The sequence below is a fragment of the Leucoraja erinacea genome, chromosome 18, assembly GCF_028641065.1.
Source record: "Leucoraja erinacea ecotype New England chromosome 18, Leri_hhj_1, whole genome shotgun sequence".
In the NCBI taxonomy this organism is placed as follows: Eukaryota; Metazoa; Chordata; class Chondrichthyes; order Rajiformes; family Rajidae; genus Leucoraja; species Leucoraja erinaceus.
The window spans coordinates 2,574,540-2,589,764 of NC_073394.1; the positions used below are offsets into that span (position 1 = coordinate 2,574,540).

Here is a 15,225-nt window from a genome sequence, read left to right on the forward strand (position 1 = left end):
CTCGGCCTCACCCGAGACTGCGAGCCCTCGATGGTAAGTCCACAGGCCGCAGTGGGAGCGAACCCAGGCAAGGGATCCACTCTGATGTTGAGTCCGCGCCCCGCGGTGGGGCCTACGACAGTCCGAGGAGGCCTCCAGCTCCAGCGATGGTAGGCCGCAGAGCCCGGAGAATGGGATCCGAATATTGATCACTTCTCCGGGAAGGTAAGATCTTGAAAATAAAGTTTCCCCCGATCCCCTCCCCCACATAAAACAAATCGAAGAACATAAAAACAAACATGTTACTCTACAGTGAGCATGTTACGCTACGGGCATGCACTGCAGGCTCTCTGAGTCTTCCCATCCTTAAACAGTGGTGAACAAATGTACGGGACACACTGTCGGCGCAGCGGTAGATTTGTTGCCTTACAGCGCTGGCAGCGACGGAGACCCCGGTTCAATCCCAACTACGGGTGCTGTCTGTACGGAGTTTGCACGGAGTTTGTACGTTCTCCCCATCACCTGCGTTTGTTTTCTCCGAGATCTTTGGTTTCCTCCCACACTCCAAAGACGTACAGGTTTGTAGGTTAATGAAAGGTAGACACAAAATGCTGGAGTAACTCAGCGGGACAGGCAGCATCTCTGGAGAGAAGAAATGGGTGACGTTTCGGATCGAGACCCTTCTTTGGGGTAGTTGGCTTGGTGTATGTGAAAATTGTCCCTGGTGTGTGTGTGGGGTAGTGTTAATATGCGGGGGTCGTGGATCAGCATGGACTCGGTGGGTCGAAGGGCCTGGTTCCGCACTATATCTCTAAACTCAACCTTTTTCCGATGGGCAGCTGCAGGAGGCACGGAGTGATGGAGGACACCAACAACATCGCCAGGCCAGGCCCCAGCATCTCCCGCCCCATGCCGTCACCATGACAACGGGCCTACGCAGCCAAGCTAAGACCCTACACTTTTAACAACTTTGGACTAGAAGCGTACAAGGTGGCAGCGGAAACATGGTGACATACAAAGTGTGGTTGATGTATCGAACGAGCTGCCAGAGGAGGTGGTCGAGGCTGGGACTATCCTGATGTTGAAGAAACAGTTACACAGGTACATGGGTTGGATAGGTTTGGAGGGATATGGACCATCTGCCAGTCACGGCACCAGGCGGAAGAGGGCTTTGCCCGAGCCAGATGCTTGCCCCTTTACCGCGGTTACGTCTGAGCCTGGGTGGTGATAGACAGCGACATAGTCGTACAGTAGTTATTTAGCATATTTGTAACATAATGTAGTTGTTTGGAAATTCATGCCCCTGTCCCCCTTTTATAGGCGACTACAGACTAGACATGGTCGCTGGGGTGTCGCCTGTACGGTCGTGAGTCGTCTCCTCAGTCGCCCAAAGAGTCGTGGCGTCTTTCTGGCCACCGCTGGATTTTGAAATGTTCAAAACTTTCCAGAGTCATTCGTGGGTTTGACGCCAATGAGCGTAGCGTGACTTCTCCTGGCGTGGGCGCTGTCGTAGATTGTCGGCGGTGCAGACCGGTGAATTCCATTGGCGACTACCTACGCCAACCGGCGGCAGGTACCGGCGACTGAATTGTCGCACCTTGTCACGGGTGGACGTAGGTTGTCGCGGGTGGACGTCCTAATGGGTCGTCGGTTGTCGGTAGCTTGCCGTAGCTTGACGTCGACTAGGTGGTAAGTTGTTGTAGACATTGTCGTAGTGGAGGGTCTGGTCGCCGTTTTATCGCCGACCCGCTACGGCTGTGACAATCACCGGCAGTCGCCTAAAAAAATTGGCGAAGTGGGACAGGCCCATCAGTGTCTGAATAATTTGGTGATTTGGTAATGTGTGTGTCACCATGGTTTTGGTTTGTATCATGATCCTAATTAATTAAATTATTTTGATACACTCTTACACTCATCTCCTCCCGCCTTGACTACAGCAACTCCCTATACACTGGCATCAGGCAATCATCCCTGTCCCGCCTGCAATCGGTTCAAAACGCCGCAGCGAGACTTCTGACGGGTACCCCAATTCTGGCCTCTCTCAACTGGCTCCAAGTCCAGTACAGAACCAACTTCAAGCTCCACTTATTTGTATACAAAGCCCTTAACGGGCTTGCCCCCACCCTCTATATCAAAAATCTGCTAACCCACCATTCTACCTCCAGGTCCCTCAGGTTGGCCAACTTGGGGCTACTGACTATCCCGCGGTCCAGGTTTAAGCTCAGGGGTGACCACGCTTTTGCGGTTGCAGCTCCTAGACTGTGGAACAGCATCCCTCTGTTCATCATAACTGCCCCCTCCATCAACTCCTTTAAGTCGAGGCTCAAAACCTATTTCTACGCCCTAGTGTTTTTGATGCCCTCTGAGGGGGCGCAGTAAACAGTGTATGTATGTAGTATGTATTAGCTCTGTGTACCATTGTAAGTAGCACATTAGTGCCAGCGCTGATATACAACACATTGGTCAACGTGAGTTGTTTTTAAATGTGCTATACAAATAAAATTGATTGATTGATTGATTGATGTGTAAGGTTTTACTGAACTGCATGCAGTGAGGGATTTTCACTCTACCTAGATACATGTTAATAATAAAGTAGCATTGAACCAGTGGGTAAGTGGATGATATCTCTTGTGCCCATTTGAGATTCTTTATGTCTAATGAAGTCTGCTTCAGAGTTATACATATTACATATGTGTCATCAAATAAAATGTGTCTCGTTTATTCAAGGACACTTCACAATCTATCTCTGGAGTTTTCTACAAAATATTATTCCCAGCCTCGAGAGCAGATCGTTACGTGAGTACTTTGTGAAAGGGGAAGGAAGGAACTGCAGATGCTGGTTTAGAACAAAGACACAAAGTGCTGGAGTATCTCAGTTGAACAGGCAGCATCTTTGGAGAGCGGGGATGGGTGATGTTTTGGATCGAGACTCTTCTTCAGACCCGGAGAAGTGTCCCAATCCAAAACACCATCTAACCATGTTCTCCAGAGATAAGAGCCGTAGTGTCATAGATTCAGATTCAGATTCAGATTCAATTTTAATTGTCATTGTCAGTGTACAGTACAGAGACAACAAAATGCATTTAGCATCTCCCTGGAAGAGCGACATAGCAAATGATTTGAATAAAAATAATAAGTTTCCGGGGGGGGGGGGGTGGTGATTGGCAGTCACCGAGGTACGTTGTTGAGTAGAGTGACAGCCGCCGGGAAGAAGCTGTTCCTCGACCTGCTGGTTCGGCAACGGAGAGACCTGTAGCGCCTCCTGGATGGATGGTAGGAGGGTAAACAGTCAATGGTTGGGGTGAGAGCAGTCCTTGGCGATGCTGAGCGCCCTCCGCAGACAACGCTTGCTTTGGACAGACTCAATGGAGGGGAGCGAGGAACCGGTGATGCGTTGGGCAATTTTCACCACCCTCTGCAATGCCTTCCGGTCAGAGACAGAGCAGTTGCCATACCATACTGTGATGCAGTTGGTAAGGATGCTCTCGATGGTGCAGCGGTAGAAGTACACCAGGATCTGAGGAGACAGATGGACCTTCTTCAGTCTCCTCAGGAAGAAGAGACGCTGGTGAGCCTTCTTGATCAGAGTGATACAGTGTGGAAACAGGCCCTTCGGCCCAACTTGCCCGCACCGGCCAACGTGTCCCAGCTACACTAGTCCCTCTTGCCTGCGGTAGGCCCATATCCCTCCAAACCTGTCCTATCCATGTACCTGTCTAACTGTTTCTTAAACGTTGGGATAGTCCCAGCCTCAACGACCTCCTCTGGCAGCTCGTTCCATACACCCACCACCTGACCTGCTGAGTTACTCCAGCAATTTAAAGAGATGATGGCTCTACATTCATAATTATTGTTCGTATTGTTCACTAACACGCAGAACGCATGTTAAACACATTTACTCCTCAGTGACAAAGACTAGAATAACCAGTCATGGCTTCCCAACTAGCCTGGAATTAGACACCAGGGATTGCTTCTGTAGCAAATTGCCAATCAGAGTGACTGCAAATATCTCATAGCAATTTAGCCAATGTTCTGCAGGATAGTGTAAGTGTGCGGGGATCGCTGGTCGGAGCAGACTCAGTGGGCCAAAGGGCCTGTTACCGTGTTGTATCTATCAAACAAACTAAATGATTTCAGTCTGAAGAAGGGTCTCGGCCCGAAACCATCACCTATTCAGACTGATTCCTGGGATGTCAGGACTTTCATATGAAGAACGACTGGATAGACTCGGTTTGTACTCGCTAGAATTTAGAAGATTGAGAGGGGGATCTTATAGAAACTTACAAAATTTTTAAGGGGTTGGACAGGCTAGATGCAGGAAGATTGTTCCCGATGTTGGGGAAGTCCAGAACAAGGGGTCACAGTTTAAGGATAAGGGGGAAATCTTTTAGGACTGAGATGAGGAAAACTCTGTCTGCTGGAATTCAGAAGATTGAGGGGGGATCTTACAGAAACGTACGAAATTATTAAGGGGTTGGACAGGCTAGGTGCAGGAAGATTGTTCCCGATGTCTTTCAGGACCGAGATGAGGAAAACATTTTTCACACAGAGAGTGGTGAATCTGTGGAATTCTCTGCCATAGAAGGTAGTTGAGGCAAGTTCATTGGCTATATTTAAGAGGGAGTTAGATGTGGCCCTTGTGGCTAAAGGTATCAGGGGGTATGGAGAGAAGGCAGGTACAGGATACTGAGTTGGATGATCAGCCATGATCATATTGAATGGCGGTGCAGGCTCGAAGGGCCGAATGGCCTCTACTCCTGCACCTATTCTCTATGTTTCTATGCTGCCTCACCCGCTGAGTTTCTCCAGCATTTCTGTCTACCTTTAAAAGATTTCCTCAGTTTGTGAAGATGAACAAAAAGCTGATGCATTTGACGTGGGTAGGCAGCTGTTCCTCTGCACTGCTGTCTGAAGCTGCCGCTCAGGTCTTGGGGAATAAGTTGTCTTTTGTTCCTGAAGGTGACTTAATGGAAATGTTAGTGCTTCTGCCGACTGTGAAGGCTTGACGAGTAAACTCTGCATCCCAGCTGCCTAATTGGAATTCAGCCATCCTTCGGTAATCTAACTTTATTTAGCCGTAGAGAAAACTGAAGGGGCGGGGGGGGGGAGAATGCAGAAATGCCATCCAGCTCTGGTGCATCAGAAGATGACATTTAATGTTCCCTGCTGAACATTCGAGGGAAACAGATATCCAGTGAATTGTTTGGAGAGCAACGATTGTGGAAAACCTACTTCGCTTGGGTTTGGCTACAAACCTACAGTCTGTTGCAGGCAGTTAGTGACTTCTACTTAAGGGAGAAGCATACTGATGTAAAGGACAAAGCAATGTTGAACATACTAATGCCTGGTAGTCCCAGGGTGGCACGGTGGCGCAGCGGTAGAGTTGCTGCCTCACAGCGCCAGAGACCCCGGTTCGATCCTGACTACGGGTGCTGTCAATAGACAATAGGCTATCAGCAATAGGTGCAGGAGTAGGCCATTCGGCCCTTCGAGCCAGCACCGCCATTCAATGTGATCTTGGCTGATTATCCACAATCTGTACCCCGTTCCTGCCTTCTCCCCATATCCCCTAATGGCCCTGTCCCACTGTACGAGTTCATTCCAAGAGTTCTCCCCGAGTTTGCCCTGATTCGAACTCGGAGATTTACGGTAATGGCCGCTCGTCGGTACTCGGGGCTCTCGTGGACATTTTTCAACATGTTGAAAAATCTTCACGAGTCTTCCCGTGCTTACCTGCCGTTAGCGTTACGAGCCGCTAAGAAACGTTTCCAAGCTCCGACGTACCCGCTACGTTCATTCTCCGTGCTTACCACGAGTAGGAATTTTTTTCGGAACTCGGGAGAGCTCTTGGAATGAACTCGCACCGTGGGACAGGGGTTTTTACTCCGCTATCCCTAAGAACTCTATCTAACTCTCTCTTAAAAGCATCCAGAGATCCAGCCTCCACCGCCCTCTGAGGCGGATAATTCCACACACTCACAACTCTCTGTGTGGAGTTTGTACATTCTCCCTGTGATTATATATATATATATATGTATGTGTGTATTTGTGAGTAAGTGTATATATACACACTGAACTTTATTTTTCTACATTTATTGTATTGTTTACAGTGTACTATGTTTACATTTTCTGTTGTGCTGCAGCAAGCAAGAATTTCATTGTTCTATCTGGGACACATGACAATAAAACTCTCTTGACTCTGAACCTGTGTGGGTTTTCTCCGGGTGCTTGGGTTTCCCTCCCACACCCCAAAGATGTACAGGTTTGTAGGTGATTTGGCTTGGTGTCATTGTAAGACCCGGAGCAGGGCCTTACATCGCTCCGGCGCGGCTTTAAGTGGCTGCGGGACTTCCTAGCGCCTGCCGGGGGCTTTGACTTTGACATCGGGAGAAGAATGGAGAGCAGGGGAGAGACAAGACTTTGCCTTCCATCACAGTGAGGTGGAGATTTACTGTGATGGATGTTGGTGTAAATTGTGTTGGTGTGTGTGTCTTGGTTCTTTCCTTGTATGACTGCAGAAACCAAATTCATGTGAGGTTCAAATGACAAATAAATGGTATTGTATTGTATTGTATTGTATTGTAAATGAGAGGACAACTTGTTCTATTTGATCTGATTTGATTGTGCAGCCAAGTTGTAATCTCCCACACCCAGAATAACGTTTAGCGCAAGGTGAAGCCAGCAAAGTCCGATCAAGGATAGTCCGAGGGTCACCAATGAGGTAGACACTAGTTCAGCACTGCTCTCTGGTTGTGGTAGGATGATTATCCCCCTAATTCAACCACACCAACAAATCGTCAGTACTAAGTTTATTAGACTATTTAATGAGTTCTCCGAGGATATATTTCGATTAGAAGCCATATTTATGCACAGAACACGCCTCGTTGACAAGGTTACTATTACAGAATTGAAAGCCTTGAGGCCTTTCTAGCACCAGAGCTTGGTTTATGAATATTAAGTTCTTAAGACTTAGTTTAATATGGATGCCTAACGATATAAAACTACAATTCAAGATGTAAGCTCAAATCCAATATTTGAATTACCTATTTTTGTCTGCTGAAGTACAGCTCAAGTTACACTGCTAAAAAAATGTATGGATTTTACAGAATGCTCGCAGACATGGTAAGCTAATTAAATTCACAGCACAATCATGAATTCTGACAATATCAGACAAACTTGTCTCTATTCCACCCATTATTTGGCACGTTACATTGCATCTGTACGAGCGAAAGTCCGTGGCCAAAATGTCAAAGCCTTGACGAAAAGGGACATTAAGAAAAAAAATGTCTGGTTTTGGTGAGGATTTTACGATTTGAATTTTATTTGATTATGGTGTTCGCTATCAATCTTTAAAATATGCACCCGAATTATAGAAATGAAGAAAAATAAGGGAGCCATAGCAATGGAATCCAATGTTTTCATATTTAATATTCCATTTATATTCCCGTGGAATTTATTCCCACAGGTGGCTGTGGAGGCCAAGTTAATGGATATTTTTTTTAAGGCAGAGATAAGATAAGATACAAGATACAAATTTATTGTCATTTGGACCCCTTGAGGTCCAAACGAAATGCCGTTTCTGCAGCCATATATTACAAACACATAGACCCAAGACACAACATAATTTACATAAACATCCATCACATCGCTGTGATGGAAGGCCAAATAAACGTATTTCTCCACTGCACTCTCCCCCCCCCCCCCATGTCAGAGTCAAAGTCAAGCCCCCCGGCTGGCGATGGCGATTGTCCCGCGGCCATTAAAGCCACGCCGGGTGGTGCGAGGTCGCACACCGGGTCTTGGTGTTAGAGCCCCCGGTGTGCGCTCGCAAAGTCCCGCGGCCATTCCCAGCCGCGCGGGGCGGTGATGTTAGGCCCCGCTCCAGGAGCTCTTCAACCCCGCAACTCGGGCGGGAGAAGTCGCCGCTGCGAGAGCCCTGAAAAGCCGTCTCCCTCCAGGGACCCGCGGGCTCCCGGTGCCGCCGTCCACAGACCTGCCGTTGGAGCCTCCGACTCTCCGGTAGCAGCAGCAGCAGCAGCAGCAGTAGCAGCGCTCCTCCACCGCTCCAACCGTTCCGGACTCGGCCAGCCCCGCGACGGCGACGGTGAGTTGTAGCACCAGAGTCCCCGGCTTCTTCCTGTTGGAGGCCGCTCCTCGTTGCAGCCCCAACGACAACGGAAACCCGACGAGAAAGGTCGGGTCTCCAGTGCAGGTAGAGATTTAAAAAGTTTCCCCCCCCCTCCCACCCCCACCCCCACCCCCCACACACACACCCCAACAAAAAATAACAAAAACTACATTAAAACACAGACAGAAAGTAATAAAACGCGGACAGACTGCAGAGGCCGCTGCTGGCCAGAGCCGCGCCGCCCATAGATAGATTTCTTGATTATTACGGGTCTCAGAGGTTACGGGGAGAAGGCAGGAGAATGGGGTTAGGGGGGAGAGATAGATCAGCCATGATTGAATGGTGGAGTAGACTTGATGGGCCGAATGGCCTAATTCTGCTCCTATCACCTATGACCTTATGACCTATTTACTGCACTGATATGCTCCACTATGGATTGGAAGAAACGTTAGGAGATGGCATAGCATTAGTAAGACCACGATAACGTAATGAGGAACCTGTGTGAGAATCCTTCCCCAGGGAACTGGAGCCAGCCTAGAGAAGAATGTAAGGGTCTCGACCCGGAACGTCACCCGTTCCTTCTCTCCAGAGATGCTGCCTGTCCCGCTGAGTTACCCCAGCTTTTTGTTTCTCCCTTCGATTTAAACCAGCATCTGCAGTTCTTTTCTACACGGTTTCTCCCGAACAGTAACAGAGGACTCTGTGGTTGACGGACTGTCCCCAGGGACACATTCGGAGATGGACGTCCAGTGCTGCTGGGAGGTCGTCAACTCCGTGAAAGATGCTCTTTGGTCGGCCCGACCCTCGTTGGTCTCCCAGCGGAGCGAGATGTCCATCGGGGAATGTTGCCGACTGGCCCGCTGCAGACTGCAGGAGTACGTGCTGAGGGACGCACTGACTCCAGCACTCCGTGACTTTTTTTGGCGAACCAGCACCTGCAGTTCCTCGTGTCTGCACTGACTGTAAATGATTTAGTCTAATTTTCTTAAGTTTAGAGATACAGCGCGGAAACAGGCCCTTCGGCCCTCTGAGTCCGCGCCGACCAGCGATCCCCGCACATTGCCCCTACACACATCAGGGCAATTTTGCACATACACCAACCCAATTAACCTACAAACCTGCACGCCTTTGGAGTGTGGGGGGAAACAAAAGATCTCGGAGAAAACCCACACAAGTTACGGGGAGAACGTACAAACTCAGTACAAGTAGCGCCCGTAATTGGGATCGAACCCGGGTCTCCGGCGCTGCAAACGCTGTAAGTCCGCAACTCTACCGCTGCACCACCGTGACCGTCCCGTGGTCTGAGTCTCAGCAACAGGAAAAGTTACAACAGGAGTAAACACAGTATTGATTGAAATCTCAGAACTACAACTGAGGATAATATTATCAATGTATTTGCACATTATTACTGCAAGAAGGTTGTTGCTTCAGCTAAAGCATAATGAAAAGTCCAACACTCACTTCTGCTTCTGGCTTATCTCCAGTAGTTCCTGCACGTCGTTTTTGGTAACCGTCCCATCCGTTTTCAAGGACTGTCGAGGAGTTTGCAAAGGAATAAATGTTGTAGTCAGAAAGGGCTTCACAAATCAAACATCGTGGCAAAATCATTCATAGGCAATAGGCAATAGGAGCAGGAGTAGGCCATTCGGCCCTTCGAGCCAGCACCGCCATTCAACGTGATCATGGCTGATCATCCACAATCAGTACCCCGTTCCTGCCTTCCCCCCATATCCCCCGACTCCGCTATCTTTAGGAGCTATATCTAACTCTCTCTTAAAAGCATCCAGAGAACTGGCCCCCACCATCCTCTGAGGAAGAGAATTCCACACTCATAACTCTCTATGTGAAAAAGAATTCCCTCATCTCCTTTCTAAATGGCCTACCCCTTATTCTTAAACTGCGGCCCCATGTTCAGGACTCCCCCAACATCAGGAACATGATTCCTGCCGCTAGCGTGTCCAAACCCTTAATAATCCTGCTTAAGAAGGAACTGCAGATGCTGGAAAATCGAAGGTAGACAAAAATGCTGGAGAAACTCAGAGGGTGGGGCAGCATCTATGGAGCGAAGGAAATAGGCAACGTTTTGGGCCGAAACCCTTCCGGGTTTCGGCCCAAAACGTTGCCTATTTCCAGAACCCTTCTCCAGATCCTCCACGCCTCTCCATGCGCCCTTCCCGCGCTACCCACACGCTACCCGTGCGTAAATGGCGCGCAAATGACGGCCAAGTGGGACAGGCCCTTATGTGTGCGGGGATCGCTGATCAGCACGGACTGGGTGGGCCGAAGGGTCTGTTTCTGTGCTGTATCTCTAAACTAAACGAAAGTATTTTCTAACCTGATTCCTGTTGCTGTGGACAAAAACATTGGTCAACATGAAATGCTTGCATTGGACGGCATATTGTTTCATGTTTGAATTGCAGCCAGAACATGTATTGTCTTTCCGCTAACTGGATAGCACGCAACAAAGGTTTTTCACTGTACCTCGACACACGTGACAATAAACTAAACTGAAACTGAGTGAAAGTGAAATTTAAATGTTAAATGCGTGCACTCCACAGATCCCACTCTTCTCTTCACTGTTCCTACGGATGGATGTAGTGTTGCCAACTGTCCCGTATTAGCCGGGACATCCCGTATATTGGGCTAAATTGGTTTGTCCCACATGGGACCGCCCTTGTCCCGTATTTGACTGCGCCGCGCCCGGCCCCGCCTCACCCATCCCGACGTAGTGCAGCTCACGGAGTGCAGCAGCAGCAGCGCCTCGCCCGTGGCCCCGTCGGTCGGTCGGCAGCCCGGCCAGCTGTCCGACCTTCGGACCTTCGCTTACAGCCGACACCACCACCACCACCACCACCCCTCCTTCTCACGGCCGAACATCGGTTCATGAGTTGGACGGGCTGCCTGACTTTGCGCGCGACATTGCGCGGCCCGGGCCAAAACTCCTCAGCTGGCCCCGCCGGCTGGACTTTGTGTGCAGTCCAGCACCCCGGGCCAACTCATCATTCATCCAGTCACGGCCCAGTCGGTCAACGAATAGCTGTCGGGAATTTGTCCCTAGATACATATGCATTATAGTGGTGCAGCTGGTAGAGCTGCTGATTCACAGCGCCTGAGACACAGGTTCGATCCCGACCTTGAGTGCTGTCTGTGCAGAGTTTGCACGATTCCACTGCGACTTCCACTGTTCCTCCCACAACACAAAGACGTGCGGGTTTGTAGGTTAATCGGCCCTCTGTAAGTGTGTGGGGAAACTGTGATAACATAGAACTAGTGTGAACGGGTGATCGATGGTCGGCGTGGACTCGATGGGCCGAAGGGCCTGTATCTATGCAGCCCCTCTAATCTAATCTAAACCTCTGTGGGTCAGCCAATCACAAATCTACCAACAAGATAAGCAAATCACTTTACATGAATTTATAAAGTTCATGTGATAGGAAAGAATTAGGCCATTCAGCCCATCCATTCAAATCCGCCATGGCATATGCAGTTTAATGTGGATAAACGTGAGGTTATCCCTCTTGGTAGCAAAAACAGGAAGGCAGATTACTATCTAAATGGTGTCAAGTTGGGAAAAGGGGAAGTACAACGGGATCTGGGTGCCCTTGTTCATCAGTCAATGAAAGTAAGCATGCAGGTACAGCAGGCAGTGAAGAAAGCGAATGGCATGTTGGCCTTTTTAACAAGAGTATAGGAGCAAAGAGGTCCTTCTGCAGTTGTACAGGGCCCTAGTGAGACCACACCTGGAGTATTGTGTGCAATTTTGGTCCCCTAATTTGAGGAAGGACATTCTTGTTATTGAGGGAGTGCAGCGTGGGTTTACAAGGTTAATTCCCGGGATGGCGGGACTGTCGTATGCTGAGAGAATGGAGCGGCTGGGCTTGTACACTCTGGAGTTTAGAAGGATGTGAGGGGATCTTATTGAAACATATACGATTATTAAGGGCTTGGACACGCTAGAGGCAGGAAACATGTTCCCGATGTTGGGAGACTCCAGAACCAGGGGCCACAGTTTAGGAATAAGGGGTAAGCCATTTAGAACTGAGACGAGGAAACACTTTTTCACACAGAGAGTTGTGAGTCTGTGGAATTCTCTGCCTCTATTCTCTGCCTCAGAGGGCGGTGGAGGCTGGTTCTCTGGATACTTTCAAGACAGAGCTAGATAGAGCTCTTAAAGATAGCAGAGTCAGGGGATATGGGGAAAAGGCAGGAACGGGGTACTGATTGGGGATGATCAGCCATTATCACATTGAATGGCGGTGCTGGCTCGAAGGGAATGACCTACTACTCCTGCACCTATAGTCTATTGTCAATCATGGCTGATCTATCTCTCCCTCTCAACCCCATTCTCCTGCTTTCTCTCTGAAGTCTGTGTTTTTTTTTTAACATTTTGGTACATTTATATTTTCTGCTGGGTTCCATGTGAAACGTTGCTGCTGACACGAAATAGCTGATGTCCAAAATAAAACCTGAAAATCCTGTAAATACACGGCAGTCTGTGCAACAATTGCGAGGGGAAAAAAAACCCAAGGAAAGAGAATTCAAGTTTCAACTCAATGACCACTTGAATCTCTTTGAAAGCTGCATTTCCATCTTGATGAAAGGTTACTGATCCAAAACGTTCTGAATCTCTTGTCACAGCTGCATGGCACTTACTGGCTTTCATTAAAGTACTGAGCTCATCTTGAACACCGACTTCCTGAGTCTGCCCCGTACTCAAAATGCAGAATCTAGATACTTAAGGGGCCGTCCCACTGCACGAGGTAATTCAAGAGCTCTCCCGACTTAAAAAAATAATCAAACTTGTGGTAAGCACGTAGAATGTTCGTAGCGGGTACGTCGGAGCTTCGGGACGTCTCTTAGCGGCTCGTAACGCTAACGGCAGGTACTCGGGAAACGCGGTAAGCTCGGGAAGACTCGTGAAGGTTTTTCAACTTGTTGAAAAATGTCCACGAGAGCCCCGATTACCTACGAGCGGCCATTACCGTAATTCTCCGAGTTTGAATCAGGGGAAACTCAGGTGAACTCTTGAATTAACTTGTACAGTGGGACAGCCCCTTTAACAAGTGCCAGGTAAACCTCAGTAGTTTTTTTTTAGAGATACAGCGTGGAAACAGGTCCACGCCGACCATCGATCCACCTGTTCACACTAGTTCTATGTTTTCCCATTTTCTCATCCACGCCCGACACACTAGGGGGCAATTTTGCAGACAGTCGATTGACCTACAAAAACCCGCACGTCTTTGAGATGTGGGATAAAACGTTGTCGCTGTGTCTCGATACACGTGACAACAAACTAAACAAAACTCTCGCCGCGGTAGAGTTGCTGCCTCACAGCGCCAGAGACCCGGGTTCGATCCTGTCCACGGGTGCTGTCTGTACGGAGTTTGCACGTTCTCCCCGTGACCTGCGTGGGTTTTCTCCGAGAGCTTCGGTTTCCTCCCACACTCCAAAGACGTACAAGTTTGTAGGCCAATTGGCTTGGTGTATGTGTGTAAATTGTCCCTAGTGTGTGTAAGATAGCGTTAATTTGCGGGGTGATCGCTGGTCAGCGCTGACTCGGTAGGCCGAAGGGCCTGGTTCCGTGCTGTATCTCTAGACTAAACTAAACTAAACTAAACTAAACGGAATTGTTTAAGAAGGAACTGCAGATGTTGGAAAATCGAAGGTAGACAAATATGCTGGAGAAACTCAGCGGGTGCAGAAGCATCTATGGAGCGAAGGAAATAGGCAACGTTTCGGGCCGAAACCCTTTGGGTTTCGGCCCGAAACGTTGCCTATTTCCTTCCGGGTTTCGGCCCAAAACGTTGCCTATTTCCTTCTGGGTTTTGGACCGAAACGTTGCCTATTTCCTTCCGGGTTTCGGCCCGAAATGTTGCCTATTTCCTTCCGGGTTTTGGACCGAAACGTTGCCTATTTCCTTCCGGGTTTCGGCCCGAAACGTTGCCTATTTCCTTCCGGGTTTCGGCCCGAAACGTTGCCTATTTCCTTCCGGGTTTCGGCCCGAAACGTTGCCTATTTCCTTCCGGGTTTCGGCCCGAAACGTTGCCTATTTCCTTCCGGGTTTCGGACCGAAAAGGTTGCCTATTTCCTTCCGAGTTTCGGCCCGAAACGTTGCCTATTTCCTTCGCTCCATAGATGCTGCTGCACCCGCTAAGTTTCTCCAGCACTTTCGTCTACCTTAAACTAAAGGGAACACAGTTCACGTAAGTAATGTTGGTGTGGGAGTGGAGATTTAAGACTGTGGGGCGATTGTAATATGTGATTATAGATCAGCTTCTGTGGCCAGCGTGCGGATTGATGGCCAGGGCTGGGCGCCATCTTGGAGGGATATCTTATGCGCGGTTAGCCGTGTTGACGTTGTCTAACCTGGAGGCTTCCCTTCATTCCTTGTCGGTCTGGCGTTGATTTGGAGAGTTGCTGAAGGAAGCTGCTTTTTTCCGTTGAAATCTTTTTGAGCTTCCGTTCCAGATCATCGTAACCCCGTCTAAAGAACAGGAAAGATGGAAGAACTAAAATAAGAAGTTTAGAGACACAAGCTAACAGCAGCCACTCGGGGAAGACTCGCTAACGGCAGGTAAGCACGGGAAGACTCGTGAAGATTTTTCAACATGTTGAAAAATGTCCACGAGAGCCCCGAGTACCGACGAGTGGCCATTACGGTAAATCTCCGAGTTCGAATCAGGGCAAACTCGGGAGTACTCTTGGAATGAACTCGTACCGTGGGACAGGGGTATAAGGCTGTTCCTCTACTACTCTCAACAAATACATAACAGACCCAGTGCAGAGATACATAAAGCCCCAGAGAGGCAAAAACATTTATAGCTGAATTATGGCCATGGCACAACATGCACACAGATAGACACAAAATACTGGAGTAACTCAACGGGACAGGCAACATCTCTGGAGAGAAGGAACGGCTGCTGTTTATGGGCAATGTTTAGGTTGAAGAAGGGTCTCGAACCAAAACTTCACCCATTCTTTTCTCCAGAGATGCTGCCTGTCTGGCTGGGTTACTCCAGCATTTTGTGTCGGTCTTGGGTATAAACCAGCATCATATTCCGCCTGGGCAGCTTGCATCCTGATGGCATGAGTGTTGAATTCTCCCAATTTTGCTAGCC

At 48.9% G+C, this 15,225-nt stretch overlaps 1 protein-coding gene across 1 annotated transcript in view; it reads right to left on the bottom strand.

Annotated features, from left to right (window-relative positions):
* The window catches only part of LOC129705994 (leucine zipper protein 2-like), a 156,216-nt gene that overhangs the window by 25,080 nt on the left and 115,911 nt on the right, over window positions 1-15,225 (bottom strand). The window contains exons 2-3 of the mRNA XM_055649964.1: window positions 14,474-14,591; window positions 9,569-9,639 (exon numbers count right to left, since the gene is read on the bottom strand). Coding sequence (XP_055505939.1) covers window positions 9,569-9,639; window positions 14,474-14,591 — 189 coding nt within the window. The remainder of the gene's footprint in view (window positions 1-9,568; window positions 9,640-14,473; window positions 14,592-15,225) is intronic.